At 47.3% G+C, this 15,517-nt stretch overlaps 2 protein-coding genes across 5 annotated transcripts in view; both read left to right on the forward strand.

Moving 5' to 3' along the window:
• usp45 (ubiquitin specific peptidase 45) overlaps positions 1-2,905 on the forward strand; it is a 36,221-nt gene extending 33,316 nt beyond the window's left edge. For all 4 annotated transcript variants that reach the window (XM_028981577.1, XM_028981576.1, XM_028981578.1 and 1 more), the window contains exon 18: positions 174-2,905. In XM_028981577.1, the coding sequence (XP_028837410.1) occupies positions 174-301 (128 nt within the window). In that variant the 3' untranslated portion in view covers positions 302-2,905. The remainder of the gene's footprint in view (positions 1-173) is intronic.
• Positions 2,906-5,122: 2,217 nt separating this feature from the next.
• On the forward strand, positions 5,123-15,057 carry pnisr (PNN-interacting serine/arginine-rich protein). The gene is made up of 12 exons (XM_028981796.1): positions 5,123-5,210; positions 6,042-6,186; positions 6,259-6,441; positions 6,548-6,777; positions 6,860-7,028; positions 7,132-7,325; positions 8,956-9,099; positions 9,185-9,284; positions 9,825-9,878; positions 10,634-10,825; positions 13,325-14,357; positions 14,741-15,057. Exons 2-12 carry the CDS (start codon positions 6,099-6,101, stop codon positions 14,769-14,771), a joined length of 2,418 nt encoding a protein of 805 aa, XP_028837629.1. The 5' UTR covers positions 5,123-5,210; positions 6,042-6,098; the 3' UTR covers positions 14,772-15,057.
• The last annotated feature ends 460 nt before the right edge of the window (positions 15,058-15,517 follow it).

Below are 15,517 nucleotides of genomic sequence, written 5' to 3' on the forward strand. Positions count from 1 at the left end.
CCCCAAAAAAGCTCCCCTATGACCGTACTGCAGAATGTATCATGAGGGTTCTATACCAGACACATTTTGGGCCCCTTCTTCTGAAATTCTGAATATTTCTGAACATTTGACAGAGAATGCAGTGTTTTGTGGCACCATCATTCTCAGCCGAAGATGCCATCTGTGTGTTCCAGGTGGGAGGGAAGCCAGCGGCCCCTCACCAGGTCAGTGGGTGTACGTCAGTGACACCAACGTCCAAACCGTACCGGAGTCCAGAGTCCTCAACTCTCAGGCTTACTTGCTGTTCTACGAGTTCTGCTGAAGGACTGAGTTCTACGGCTGGACAGTACAGCAGGACTGGAATGAACCTGCACCGGGTTCTGCCCCCTCTCTAATGGAAGATGGGTCATGTGATGCAAATAAGCGCAATGTGTACTACGATTAATAACCTGACTGTATAAGAGAGAGACAGAGACATAATGTTTATTTAGCACAAATGTTCCTAAAACATTATTTAATTTCACCGTCAGACATCATCTTTCTTTCGAATGGGGAAGCACAGAGGGTTTATTTTTTCACAAAAAAATGTAAAAGGAAAAAAAAGAAAAGCCAAAGATTTCCTCAATTCTGTGCAGGAACAATAAGAAATAGAATGTAATCATGCCACTTTCTGTGCCAAAACAGATACTGTATTGTACTGTACTGTAGGGCGCTGCATGAAAAATGGGAAGCAGGTACGCTGCATCTTTTTTTTTTTCATGTTGTCGTTTTTAGGCCAGTCAACAGCGTATCAAGGATACATTCTACCAAGTGTGCTGCAAAAATACAATCAATACTGTATATTGTAATACGTTATTAAAGGGACATTACTATACTGGCCTGTGGATGGCGAACCCCAACTCCCCACTCTCCTTTTTCATCAGTTGTGTATGATAAATAGATTTGGCATTCACTCATCTGGATTGCACTGCATGGAATATTGGTTTTGGTCTGGTTGTGTTCATTTTTTTATATATAAAAATATATATAATAATCTATATAAGAAATATATATATAAGGTCTAGAGGATTTGTACAGTGCAGGTAAATACAAACAATGTGTATTGACTGAATCATTGCTGCAGTGATGTCCTCAAGTTATTACAGTGCCTACACCTCTTCATATGTGCATGACTTCAGCATAATGAACAAAAAAAGAAATATGTGTATATCTGAGTTTCTCAGGTCTGTCTAATGGAGACATTATTCGCTTTTCCATCACTAAACAGTTTAGCCCGCTGAGACACCTGTTGTTTAAGGATAACGTCAGAAGTAGAGCGGGTCCGAATAAGAAGGCTGCAGGAGTAGGGCTGAAAACTACCGCTGTGCTGTAATGTATGTCAAATATTTAAGGGCCTCAAATGGTCTACCATGTGCAGTATCTCAGACTGCAGGGTTTCCTCTAAGGGTTTTATTTTAACGTTGCAGAATATGAAGCAGTCCATCACTAATTATCATAATTGTAGTTTTGATTCATTAAGAAATAAATTGGACTGAAATGACGAATGAATGTACAGTCTCAGTCGTGGTGCCTTTTTTTCGCCTGTTTGTATCCTGCGCCCTCTCTCCACCCTCTGTGGGAAAACGATGGTGGCCATTAGACCGCCCTGTCACTGCTTGTCCCAGGATGCCATTTTCACTTCATCAGCGGTGGCAATTTGCAGCGACGGGTGCAAAGCAGCGCTGTTTGGGAACATGTCGTGGACTGGTGAAGAGGAGGTGGGTGTGGAATCCGGAAAAGGGCACCGTCAAGAACGATTGTGTCCATCCCCCGCTTGCTTTGCCCCCTCATTTGGTGACATCCAAATCAAGCAGTCCTAACATTGCAGTGGGTGTCAAACCACCAAGCGAGGAGGGGAAATCTTTCTGAAGTGTGTCTATTTTTAAAAAGCAGGCCTGTAGCTCAGGGACATGCTGTTGCTGCAGCGGTGCTGATTTAATCTCAGTTAATGGCAGGCCTGGTCTCTCAACTGTCAGCGCTGGCGCCGAGACCTGATGCTGAAGGACAGACGAGCCTCGGCTTGCCTCGAAACAACCCGCTGAATCTGTAGGAATCTTGCTCCATTTCAGCTTGGGTCCTAATCGCTGTCCACAAAGATCATTCCACAGAAAACGCTCCGATTTTAAACCCGTACAGAACAAAGTGAAGGGCGAGAAAATGCTGATCTTACATGAGATCAGATCTTAGGAGGGATGGGACCTACTAGCATGTGTTGGAGCTATACTGCCATCCATGTTTATTATGGCCCTTGTGCAAATGATTAACTCCTACCCAACACTGGTGTTTAAGGCACTTAACAGTCAGGCAAAGAACAGCAGATTTTCTGGCTGAAAAGCGGGGTTTTATTACCCAAACAATAAGCACTACAAAGGGCCCAAACAACTGAAAAGGGCCCATAAAAGAGGTCAACTGAATATACCTAAATCAAAATCACAAACATCACTTAAACTGACCTCCCACACAAAGGAGTGAAGTGATTGTCATTGTGAAACACTGCAGCACAGCACACAGTGACACAATGAATTGTGTCCTCTGCTTTTAAACCATCACCCTTTGTGAGCAGTGGGCAGCCATGCCAGGCGCCCAGGGAGCAGTGAGTGGGGATGGTTAAAATTGACTCAACTCTAAAAATGGATGCACAGGTTAACAATATTGTAAAACTCGAGCCAAACGAAATCTGGAAACAGTGATTCATGCTTCATTCCTTTTTGGGTTCAGCCAGACATCTTTAGCTCTCCTTCATTTAGTGCAACTTCTCACTGGTACAAACAGGCGAGATCACATAACCCCAATCTTAGCCTCACAACACTCCCTCTCTGTTTTAGAGTCCATTTAAAAAAAAAAAAAAAAAACATTTGTTTTTAAATCACTGAATGGCTCGGCTCCAGCCTGTTTGGCAGACCTACTGCATTCCTACACTCCACCCCGTTCTCTCAGGTCTTCAGACCAGAGAACATTGTCTGTCCTTAGGTCACATTACAAGCTGAGAGGTGACAGGGCCTTTGCGGTGGCCGCCCCACATCTATGGAATGACCTACCAATGAGTGTCAGGCAGGCGCCATTAATCACTGCGTTTAAATCCCGTTTAAAAACTCACTTTTACACCCTGGCTTTTAACCCAGTGTGAGGTGGTTCTAATACGGTGTTCTTATGCAGTGTTGAATGCAGTTCTTTATGCAGTCATTTAACTATGTTGTCTTAAATATTTTCTGTTTTATTCAACCCCTTGTTTAATTCAAATTGCTGCATGTTCTCTCATTGTATGTTATTCTGTTTTCTATATATTCTTTATTCTTGATTAACTTTTTGTCCATGTCTGTCCTGTTCCTGGTAATTTATTTTTGATTTTTTTATTTCTCTTTATTTAAATGTAGAGCACTTTGGTCAGCTCCTTTGTTGTGTTAAAGTGCTTTTTAAATAAATATGGTATTCTATGGTCCTTATTTCAGTGCCATCTTGCCGTTGTGGGATTCAAACCGGCAACCTTCTGATTACGGGGCTGCTTCCTTAACCGCTAAGCCACCACTGCCCCATAAGCTGTACACTCCATAGTCAGGCAATATGGAAGAGTGACTAGAAAAAGCCATTATTCTGTGTTAAAAACAAGAAGCCATGTCTTGACTTTGCCAAAAAGGCATGTGGGCAACTCCTGAAATGTATGGAGGAAGGTATTCTGGTCAGATGAGAGTAATATTGATCTTTACAGCCACCAAGGAAAATGCTACTTACAATCAGTAGTTACAGGGACAGTCCCCCCCTGGAGCAATTTTAGGGTTAAGTGTCTTGCTCAGGGACACAATGGTAGTAAGTGGGATTTGAACCTGGGTCTTCTGGTTCATAGGCGAGTGTGTTACACCCTAGGCTACTACCACCCTCTTAACATCACAGTGGACCAAGGTGGTAGCATTACAATACATTTATGGCATTTATCAGACACCCTCATCTAGACTTATGCATGCTAAAGTTTTCTAAAGTGTCCTATTTGTTTGCTTCACACACAGAAAAACACATCTTCAAAGTTGTAGACATGTTCTGTAAATCAAGTGATGAAAAATCTTTTTTATAGGCACTGTACTTTAAGGAAGGATGACTGGGAAAATGTGCCATTCGTAATAATTTACCATTACCTACCACTTACCACGGTGGACGGCTTAGCAAGACAAAGATCCAAAACGCACAGCCATGGAATCTCTCAACTGATTTCAGAGTTGAACGGATTGCTCAACTGGATCCAAACTTCATAGAAGGGTCCCATAAAACCTTCAGGATTGTAATCGTCCAAACAAAATGCATGCGTCTAGTTTCTCCATTCAGGAGGCATCCAGGAAGCTGTCATCACCAACAAAGGCTGTACAAAGCGTTAAATATATTTCAGTAAGCATTTTTCCCTTTCACCAGCACCCAGTTTGCTGAAGTAGTGTGTTTACACTTATTTAATTTAACTTTTAAGAACCAGACCCCCCAAAAAATTGTTAGTATATATAGCATCAAAACTATGAATGAACACATGTGGAGTTATGTATTTAACAAAAAAAGGTGAAATAAGTGAAAACATGTTTTATATTCTAGTTTCTTTGCTCTGATTACTGCTTTGCACACTCTTGGCATTCTCTCGATGAGCTTCAAGAGGTCGTCACCTGAAATGCTTCTCCAACAGTCTTGAAGGAGTTCCCAGAGGTGTTTAGCACTTGTTGGTCCAACTCACCCCAAACCAAGTCTAAGCCTTATGACAACCAAGTCTAAGCCTTATCAGGGCTCTTAGTTTGTATACTTGATATTCTATAGAAATCGAACGAGAATTGCTGGTGTCTTCCCATTGTAAGTCGCTTTGGATAAAAGCGTCTGCCAAATAAAGTAAAGTAAAGTAAAGTAAAGTAAACCATCTGGACTGGGTTCAGGTCCGGTGACTGTGGAGGCCAGGTCTCCACTTTTTGTTAAGTACAGAACTCCACATGTGTTCATTCATAGTTTTGATGCCTTCAGTGAGAATCTTCCAACGTAAATGGTCATGAAAAAAAAACAAAAAAACACGTTGAATGAGAAGGTGTCCGAACTTTTGGCCTGTACTGTATAATTTGTAATGCCGAACTTTTATTTTGAAGCGTGGAAGCTGCACAGGAAGTCGTCGCTGCAGCGGGTTTCCCGCAGATGCGCCATCTTGGGTGCGAGAACGAAGACGCTTCTTGGAAGAGGTGAGGGGGGGAAACGGCGCGTCGTGCGTCGTGACCGTGGCCGTTCGAGCGACATGCCCGCGTAATAAAACTCGACGCTAGTCTCCCACCCCTCGGGCGACGCGCGGTTTCCCCGCTCCTGCGCGCCTCGGTCCCGCCTTGTGCGCGGCCTGGAAGGGAGCAGCGCGGCGGGTTAGCCGCCGACTAGCTGCTCGGGGAGAACGCTGCACCTCCGGCGGCGGGTCGCTGCCGTTGTTTTTGCGCGGTGACCGAACCCGTCTGCTCGCCACGGCGTCCCCCTTTTAAAAAAATAATAATAATAAAACCGCACCGGCGACACGGCAGCGCGCAGCCGGCCGCCCGTGTTTCTGCAGCCAGCGGCCGGCTAAACGTGCAGCGCGACGCACCGCAGAGAAGCATCAAATCTTAACGTTTTTAAACTCGAATCGGAAACGTGAGCCGGTTTCATTATTATTTTTATTTCCGAGCTAGCATGCACAGCCCAGGGACACGATGGTAGTAAGTGGGGTTTGAACCTGGGTGTTCTGGTTCGTAGGCGAGTGTGTTACCCGCTAGGCTACTACCACCCGGTCGGGGTGAAAACACGCTACTTCTCTGTATGTGTGTATGTTTACATTTACAGCATTTACCAGACGCCCTTATCCAGAGCGACATACAATCAGTAGTTACAGGGACAGTCCCCCCTGGAGACACTCAGGGTTAAGTGGGACGCAATGGTAGTAAGTGGGGTTTGAACCTGGGTCTTCTGGTTCATAGGCGAGTGTGTTAGCGACTAGGCTACTACCACTCTGTGTGTGTGTTCGCGCTTACGTGGTCTTTCTTTCCATGCAGTCGGGTCCCTGACACTGATCACCGTTGAACCCGGGAGGTGATCGAACAGCCCGAGAGATGTGGGACCAGGGTGGGCAGCCCTGGCCACAGTGGCCGCTGAGCCAGCAGCAGTGGATGCAGTCCTTCCAGCACCAGCAGGACCCAAGTAAATGGCCCGTCGAAGGTGCTGCTGGGTGGTGTCGCGATTGCTGGTTTTAATTCGACCGTTCTTCGGCAGGTCAGGTGGATTGGGCGGCGCTGGCCCAAGCCTGGATTGCACAAAAGGAGTCGACTGGGAGCGGCCCAGAACCGCAGGGCCTGCAGCCCAACGGCCAGGAGATCCCAGGCCTAGAACCAGCGCCGCACAATAACCATGGGTCCTTTCCGGCTGATCCCAACTTCAACAGGATGTGGCAGCCTGGTACATCTTTCCTGTTTATTCGATGAATTGGGTCCAGCTCTCACATGACTGGCCAGTCTCTGTGTCCGCGGTGGATGTTGCTCAACGCCGGCTTGTTGTCCCTCAGAGTGGGGGATGCACAGTCAGCAGCCTGCGCCTCCGCCTCCAGACCAGGCCTGGATACCCCCAGGGCCTGGGCCCATGGACGTCGTGGCGCCGTCTGAGGACAGCAACAGCCAGGACAGTGCAGAGTTCACCTCTGACTCCCACCACGGCAGCTTCCCTCAAAACAGCCATGGCTTTAGGGGCCAGCCGGATGGCTACACCATGGCCCCGATCACTCAGTTTGATTATCAGGTATTTTTTTTCCTGCATGTACGACATCAAATGGTTTTGAGGTTTATGTCAGGCGGTTTAATTTAATGCCTTGTTCCCATAGCATGGTGCTGCAGCAGCCACTCCGGGGTTTGGACCTCCCGCTGCAGGATTTCACCCCCCTTACTGGCAGCAGGGTCCTCCTCAGAACAGACGGGATCGACCTCCAGGCTTTAGAGAACATCCAAGGTCCCCGAACCAACTGGCGGCCAAGCAGGAGCCCCCTGCCCTTGGTGAGCTGCCATTTGGAAGCCTACAAAGCGACAGTGTGGCTGGGATGGGACGTGACTCTTCGGTTGGATTGCGTTACGGTTGCATTATTGAATTTGCCCCCAGATGCTGTGAAGAGGAGGACCTTGCCAGCTTGGATCAGGGAAGGGCTTGAGAAAATGGACCGAGAGAAACAGAAGAAACTCGAGAGAGAGAGGATGGAGAAGCAGCGTTCCGAAATATCAAACGACAGCACCAAGGACAGGGACATGGCCGAGGAAGAGGGCGATGGACCTTGGCTGCCGCGGAAGAGTAAATTTGTACGTGTTCGCTTGTGGCCTGAACCGTTTACCTCGCATTTGTATGAGTTTCTGTAGTTAGTTTCAAACTTTGTCACGTACAGATAACATGACTTACGCCACTTTACACACAAAAATTCTAGAGGAAGTGAGAGAGAGAGAGACACGTCGCCGTGAGGTCAGGAAAGGAGAAGTCGGCTCCATTATGACCGGTTCAGAATAACGCTTTTCATTGAACGGATGCCAGTAGGTGGCGCCAACAGCCAATACTTACTCCTCCGGCTTCCACAAAATAGGGAGGCGGCCAATACGTTCTCCTGCAGCCCCACGCCTCGACCTCCCGGTGTAGAGTTTCTCCCCCTGCACAGGCTGCATTAAATCCCCATAACTCCCAACATTTACCCGTAGTAGTATGTCCGAATTCATAGTAGGGATGCACCGATACCGAGAAGTGCTCATACTCATTAAAAGTCCGCCGATGCCACGGTCTGAGAAATGTCTGTGTTTGAGTGGCGTGTAAGGGGTTGATCGCAGGTGCCGAGTGCCCGCTGCAGCAAACTCTTGCAAGACCAGAGAAAATGTCCAGAGACAATCGGCGTGCATTGAAAACAACACGGGCGATTATCGAGTACATTGCATGGCGTGACCAGCCACTCTCGGAGGTAGAAAATGTGGGATTCCTGCGTCGTCTCCACGTTCTGGAGCCCAGATATGACGTCCCAAGCCGCCGCTACATGACTGACAAGGAGCTGCCTAAACTACATGACAAATCCACAGCCTACCAAGGATATGTGGAGCAGCAGTGTTAGCCCCGCCTCGCTAATTAGCATAACCATAACAAGGATGGTAGTAGCCTAGTGGGTAACACACTTGCGTATGAACCAGAAGACCCAGGTTCAAACCCCACTTACTACCATCGTGTCCCTGAGCAAGACACTTAACCCTGAGTGTCTCCAGGGGGGGGGACTGTCCCTGTAACTGCTGATTGTAAGTCGCTCTGGATAAGGGCGTCTGGTAAATGCCGTAAAGGTTACACGCAAAATACACCAGCCAGATTATAGCGCAAGTGTTTGTTTATTTATTAAATTCTATGACTAAAGCTGTTGCCTGTAAATTTAAATAATGTTTTTATTAAGTACTCTGTATCAGCAAACCAGAAATCAGAATATCTGCAGAGGGCTTTAAGTCATTCATAATGTTTTGAAGGCTAAATATTTGCAACTTCCTTGACACATTGTTTCTTTTTAGCCTGAATTGGATTTAATTAGATCAGATGAATATATATATTGCCTGTTTATTTTAGCATGATTATTACATATATAAATGAGTTTTTAAATGGCTAATAATAATAATTTAAAAAAGCATTTCTCTAGGGAAATGTTATATCGCAAGAAATATCGTTATCACAATATTCAACAATATTACATTTTGTTTTTATTTTCCCAAGATCGTGCAGCCCTAACACACACACACACATACATACATATATATATATATACACACACACACACACATATATATATATAAAAGTAAATGTGTGCAGTATATGCAAATACGTTTGCAGATCTGTTAAGGTGTTTTTGTGAAACTGACACCGGGCGATTGTGGGGTGCTGGGATGTTCATGTTTCCTCTGCCCCCCCCCGTCACAGGACAGCGACGATGAAGATGGTGAAGAGGGCGAGCCGGATGAGGCTCCTGCACAAAAGCCGGAGTTCTCTAGCCGGAGTCCATCCCCCGCACGGGACGAGCAGAGTGAGCCGGAGATGACCGAGGAAGAGAGGGAGTTCCAGCTGGTTAGTTTCTACTTGGCTTTCGGCATCGTGCGTTCTGCCTATGGGCTCGTTCGGGTCAATGCATCACCACTTTCTCTCTCTGTAGATGCTAATTACCAAAACGCTGCTGACTGAAATTCTGCTTGAGGTCACAAACGAAGAAATTTGCCACGTGGCCAAAGAGACGCACCGCAAGGCCACCAAAGGTCTGATCCATTCTTCGAGCCAGCGCATCTTCTCCCGCCATTGCAGTATTACCCTGACGGAAAGAGCCCTCACTGGGCACTCGTAGTAACCTCTGTAACTCTGCCCTTCTGAAATGCCGTGTGTGTGTGTGTGTGTGTGTTCTTTGGGCAGACAGATGCTCTGCACCGCACTGTAACCGGCTGTCACGTGCTGTTCTGTGTGAAATGTCCCCTTCAGTCACTCTCTGCTCGTGTCGTTTTAAAAAGAATGAAAAGAGTCCGGGGTTAATTCTCTCACGACTCGGGGCGGGGCGACCCCCTCGAGAAAGTGTGAGCAGTAGATCGGCTGGAGCGACACACTGCGTTAGTTATGAGTGCTTCTGTCTTTCATGTTTGTTAACCATTTTTCTCTCTTTATTTTATTTTTTTTTTTTGCCTAAGCCAGCTCTTCTGAACACTGTATATCTGTGCCCCCCCCCTTCTCTAGAGACTCTTGGCTATGAGAAAATGGTGGATGTTTGTGTTTTAACATGTTGTTCCTGTTGTTGATGTGAATCAAAGCTCCTGCAAAACAGCTGGCACAGTCAAGTGCACTGGCTTCTCTGACCGGCCTCGGTGAGTGTACCATCGTTTCTGCCGGGCGGGCGGGGCGGGCAGGGGGCGGGCTCGTGGTTGGTCACCCTCTCCCGGGGGCAGACCTTCATACATGGCTTTATGGTCAGAAGAGTGTTAGCAGCATGCTGAAATGCGTTTAGCTGACGCTTTATTAGGGACGCCTGCCCTTGTACCAGGACATTTTAGAAGCCTCAGCCAGCAGGAACCCTCATTAACCGGTGGTTGGGTGGTGATGTCATTTGGGCCCTTATCCGCTCAGCAGTGACAATGGGACGGTAGTGGGACCTCATGGTCCTTTTGGGAGGAGTCTACAGGCACAGTGGTGGGGCAGTGGTGTCCTAGCGGTTAAGGAAGCGGCCCCGTAATCAGAAGGTTGCCGGTTCGAATCCCGATCCGCCAAGGTGCCACTGAGCAAAGCACCGTCCCCACACACTGCTCCCCGGGCGCCTGTCATGGCTGCCCACTGCTCACCAAGGGTGATGGTTAAATGCAGCGGGCACATTTGTGTGCACCGTGTGCTGTGCTGCTGGACGGAGGGCGGCCCAGCAAAGAATGATCACTGATGCGGGACTACACGGTCATTTAGTGAAGCGAACACGCGCACTGGGTAGGCGTGTCTAATAAAGTGTCCAATGAGCGTAGGCGAGGATCGTGCCGGCGGCCTCCGGCGTTGCTTGCAGCGCCTCTTTCTGTGAACAGTGCGGCCGGGCCGTCCGGCGCCGCTTGCTGTAAGAAACGGGCTTTTGTTGCCGCAGGGGGGCTGGGTGAGTACGGATCCGGCGACAGCGAGGACGAGGAGCGCAGCGCCAGGGGGTCCGAGTCTTCCGACACCGACGAGGAGGAGCTCCGGCACCGAATCCGCCAGAAGCAGGACGCCTTCCGCCGCAAGGAGAAGGAGCTGCAGCTGCAGCAGGAGAGGCAGGCGCCGGACAGTCCGGCCGCTCAGGGTGAGAAAAAATACCGCAACCACGTCCCGTAATATTACACATTCGGCGGCTGCAGCGACATGCAGGACCATTTCACAAACCCCACTTACTACCATCATGTCCCTGAGCAAGACACTTAACCCTGAGTGTCTCCAGGGGGGGACTGTCCCTGTAACTACTGACTGTAAGTCGCTCTGGATAAGGGCGTCTGGTAAATGGAAATGAGGCTGGAGATCTGTAGGTTTTCCTTTAATGGGTAAGAGAAACTCCGGCGAAGATGTGCAGAACTCGCTGGCAACTTGACTCTGGTCTTGAAAACACTAACACATGCACGCACACACTGCACAAATTTTTGTTTTAAATTCGTCTCTGTCTAGTGCTTAACTTCCGAGCATGTTCTTTTTCTGACAAGTTCGGCCTTATCGGGGCTCTTGGTTTTGTAAATTAAAAATCTATAGAAACTGAACGAGAATTGCTGGTGTCTTCCTCCTGTAAGTCACTTTGGATAAAAGCGTCTGTAAAGTAAAGTAGTTTTCCCCGGAGTAAATTAACATTTACAGTAGGGCTGCAACTAACGATTATTTTAATAATCAATTAATCTGGCAATAATTATTTTTTGATTAATCGTAGAATCGGATAAAAACAAAAAAAAAAAACAAGAAAAGCATTCATTTCCAACCCTTTATTCAAAAACAGAACCAAAATCTTTAGAAAGTGCACAAACATGTTTCTCCTTGAGCTGTTTTATAATAATAATAAAAACAATTGACTAACACAAAAAAACATACACATGTATGCTTTACATCTGCCAAATATAGACTTTTTTTTTATAAATAAAGTGCCACCTGAGCTGCCAGAACGATAAATAATTTATAAAAAAAATAAAGAACAATACAAATCAGAAAATTTTACAGGATTTGTTTGAATGTCAGAACTTGTTCTCTACACTACACTGCAGATGCACACACTCGCAGTCGCACACACTCACAAACTCTCACACTGACACACACACTTACTTTTCTAACTTAGTAGTTTTGTCCTGATTTCAGTCCAAATCTCTAAAAAATCTTATATCAAGATACATTTACTAGACACGTGAAAAAGCATAAGAAATGATGTCTTGTTTTCTGATAAAACATCTCAAAATGAAGTGATTGTTTGTTTAAAACAAGCAAAATTATCTGCCAATGGGGTAAGAAAACTAATCTTAATGAGATATAATCTCAAACAGAAGTTTTAAGCATCACTTAATTTTCTCATGCCTTTTTTCTTGTCTAGTAATCTTGATTTAAGATTTTTTAGATATTTGGACTGGAAACGAGACAAAATTACTAGGTAAGAAAAGCTATTTTTGCAGTGTAGCTATACATGACAACAGATTGAAAAATGAATGGTCCAAAAAAGGCTAAAACATGTCTTTAGTCTTTTAATGCAAAGTAACTATAGCACCCCTGCTTTACTACTGTTATTAACGCGCTAACGCTAACTTGTCATGCCTGTCAAGCTGAATGACGGGTAAACATTTACATTTACAGCGACATTATCCAGAGCGACTTACAATCAGTAGTTACAGGGACAGTCCCCCTGGAGCAACTTAGTGTTAAGTGTCTTGCTCAGGGACACAATAGGCGAGTCGTCCACACGGAGACGCAGAGAACAGTCCGAACGCTGTTTCATCCCCCCTCCACACCTGTAGGTGGCGCTGTACGTCCCCGTCTAGTTGTCCTCCGCGGCGAGTTAAACACCAGCACCAGGGACATTACGTTCCTCACTTCACAGCGGAACTAAAGTAGGATTCTGTAGTGACTTACCCTGCTGCTCAACTCCCTTCCTCCTCATCAAACACGCGTTTCAGGTGCTGGATCATTGCCGTGGTGCTCCCGTGCCGTGTCGCTTTTGCATATTTTCGCGCAGATTTCTCTGCCTCCGCCATGTATCTGTCCTCTATACCTCCGCTCGGTTTTTATTTTTATTTTTGCTCCGCGCTGTCTATGAGGCGCCAAACTCTGCTAGCATCTGTGCGTGAGAGAGACCGAGTGTGTCCACTCCGCGCTCAAATAAAGTTTTTTTTTTTTTAATAATAAAACGTCTCCGCGTCGCACAACATAACGAATCGATTAGGAAATTCGTAATCAATTTTTATCGATTCAATCCATTCGTTGTTGCAGCCCTAATTTCCAGCATTTATCAGACGCCCTTATCCAGAGCGACTTACAATCAGTAGTTACAGGGACAGTCCCCCCCTGGAGACACTCAGGGTTAAGTGTCTTGCTCAGGGACACAATGGTAGTAAGTGGGATTTGAACCTGGGTCTTCTGGTTCACAGGCGAGTGTGTCAGGAACCACCGTAGAGGTTTTGTATTATCGGAATGATTTTGTTTGCGTGGAACTGGAAGGTGAAGCTGGGTTGGTGGGTTGGTTGGTGGGTTGGTGGGTGGGTTGGTTGGTTGGTTGGTGGGTGGGTTGGTTGGTTGGTTGGTTGGTGGCTTTGACGTGTGACTCTGACTCGTTGTTTTGCAGATGAAGTGGTCCTGGAGAAAATGAGCAGGGAGAGGGCCGCTTTGGAGGAGGAGCATCAAGAGCCTAAGCACAGGGACAGGGAGGCGGAGCCTCCATTAGAGAGACACAGGTCGCGGAGCGAGGTCGAGCCCAGCGAGGTCAGGCAGAGGTCAGGTGTAGGGTCAGTCAAGGAGGGCACACCCAACGAGCGCCACAGCACAACTTCCCGCTCCGATAGCTCCAATAGTTCCTCTAGCAGCCGCTCCTCTTCCTCGTCCTCCTCCTCTTCCTCCTCCTCCGCGTCCTCTCGCAGCTCGTCCCGCTCCTCGTCCCCCCGCAGGAAAAGGAGGCGCAGCCGCTCCGCCTCCCGCAGCGCTCACCGACGCAGCCGCAGTCGCAGCGCGCGGCGCCGCCACTCCGAACGCGACAAGGACCGGGAGAGGAGGCGGAGCAACGAACGCTCGTCCGGCCACCGCGGGAAGCGGAGCCGCTCCCGCCAGCGCCGGGCCGGCAGCAGGGGCCGCAAGAGCAGGTCGAAGGAGCGGGCCGGGGGCGGCCAGAGCCGCAGCCGCGACCGGCGCCGCAGCAAGGAGCGCAGGCGCAGCCGCAGCAGCAGCCGCGACAGGCGGAAGCAGAAAGCCCCGAGCAGGGACAGGGACAGGGAGGGCAAGAGGAGGGACAGGAGCCGCAGCCACGAGAGGGACAAGAAGAAGAAGGAGAGGGACTCCGACAGGAAGAGGGACAAGCAGAAGGGTAAGGAGCGAGAGAAGGGCAGGGACACCGTAGCGCAGGAGGACACCAACGGCAAGTCCAGGAGGAGGAAGGAGAGCGAGTACTCGGACTCCAAGGAGGCCAAGTCTAGCAAGAAACCCTCCGGCAGGCCTAGCAAGAAACGTTCAGAGTCCGAGACCAGTAGGAGCAGGTCCCCGTCCCCCGAGGTTAGCAAGGAGAAAAAGTCTAAAAAGTCCAAGCGTAGTCGGTCACGGTCAACGGAAAAATCTCACAGGTCTGGTAAGAAGGCAAGCCGCAAACACAAGTCTAAATCACGATCAAGGTAGTATTCCAATTTCTCTACCTCTCATTTCATTGTAGTTGTATTGTGTGTGTGTGTGTGTGTGTGTGTGTGTGATAATTGCAATGTCTTTGTGAAATGTTTTGTAATAATCGAACCCTTCTTTTACTGTACAGGATAAACATGTTTACAGTGATGGGGGGGGTTAAATGCTTGAATATCTACTCATTTGACCATTTTCACTGTTCTGATAACCGTTGTAATATTTCAGCTCCAGCAGTAGATATTAATGCTTGAATCTCAGTTTTTTTTTTTTTTTTTTTATATCTATTAAATTTAATTTTGTGCCTGTGTGTGTGTGTGTGTGCGCGTGTGTGTGTTTTACCGACCGAACTAATCATTCTGCCCCCACGGCTCTCTTTCAGGTCCAACTCTCCAGCCCGTCGCTGGCGCTGACGAGGAGCCTGTCCCTGATCTTTGGTCTTATTTTAAATTCCATGAGTTGAGCAGGCTTGTCTCATTATCGAGGCATTGGTGTAGGTGAACTCTCCACTCCCGCTTCCCTGATGTGTGTAAATAATGTGACATTTTTAAGTGCTGTCTGAGATTTTGAATGCTAATTTCCCCCTTGCCTTGCATTACGCAGAGTAGTTAGAGCATTGCACACGAAACATTTTAAAACCAACAGGCAAAGAATTCTCCCATTACTGTAAATTGTCCAATAAAACCAGTAATTCTTGTATGTGTGCATGTGATTTTTGTTGTATTAACAGGCTAGCTGCATAAAAGTACAATCGAGACAAAGCACGTCCTAACACGTTGGATTTACATTTCTTTCAACAATAATTTTGTTCCCTTTTGCCAAGTGTTTTTAGTTTTTGATGAATCCCCGCATACTCGCTTCGTTCCATTTAATGGTAGTACTTATACGGTGAAGTTAACTGTGTTTAACTACCACGCTAATTCATTATCCGGAGCGGGTTTGATCATTTCATTGCAGGCAAGTTTAATGTAGGGAAACGGAAGTGCGAGGTTCACGCCACGTGTCCCTGCATTTGCCATAATCCGAGGGACCAGTCCACCCTGTAAACCGAGCGCGGAAACTCACGTTCAAATAATACACTGGTCAAAAAAAAATAAAACGGTGCAACTCCAAGTCCAAATCTAACTGTCCACTTAGGAAGCAACGTTGGCCATCAATT

Source organism: Denticeps clupeoides, chromosome 5 (assembly GCF_900700375.1).
Source record: "Denticeps clupeoides chromosome 5, fDenClu1.1, whole genome shotgun sequence".
Taxonomy (NCBI): Eukaryota; Metazoa; Chordata; class Actinopteri; order Clupeiformes; family Denticipitidae; genus Denticeps; species Denticeps clupeoides.

Bases quoted from the DNA above. Each gene is read 5' to 3' on its own strand.
- pnisr (XM_028981796.1), top strand. From the start codon at position 6,099: ATGTGGGACCAGGGTGGGCAGCCCTGGCCACAGTGGCCGCTGAGCCAG. The intron at 6,778-6,859 runs GTATTTTTTTTC...TTGTTCCCATAG, and splicing joins TCACTCAGTTTGATTATCAG to CATGGTGCTGCAGCAGCCAC. The intron at 14,358-14,740 runs GTAGTATTCCAA...GCTCTCTTTCAG, and splicing joins AAGTCTAAATCACGATCAAG to GTCCAACTCTCCAGCCCGTC.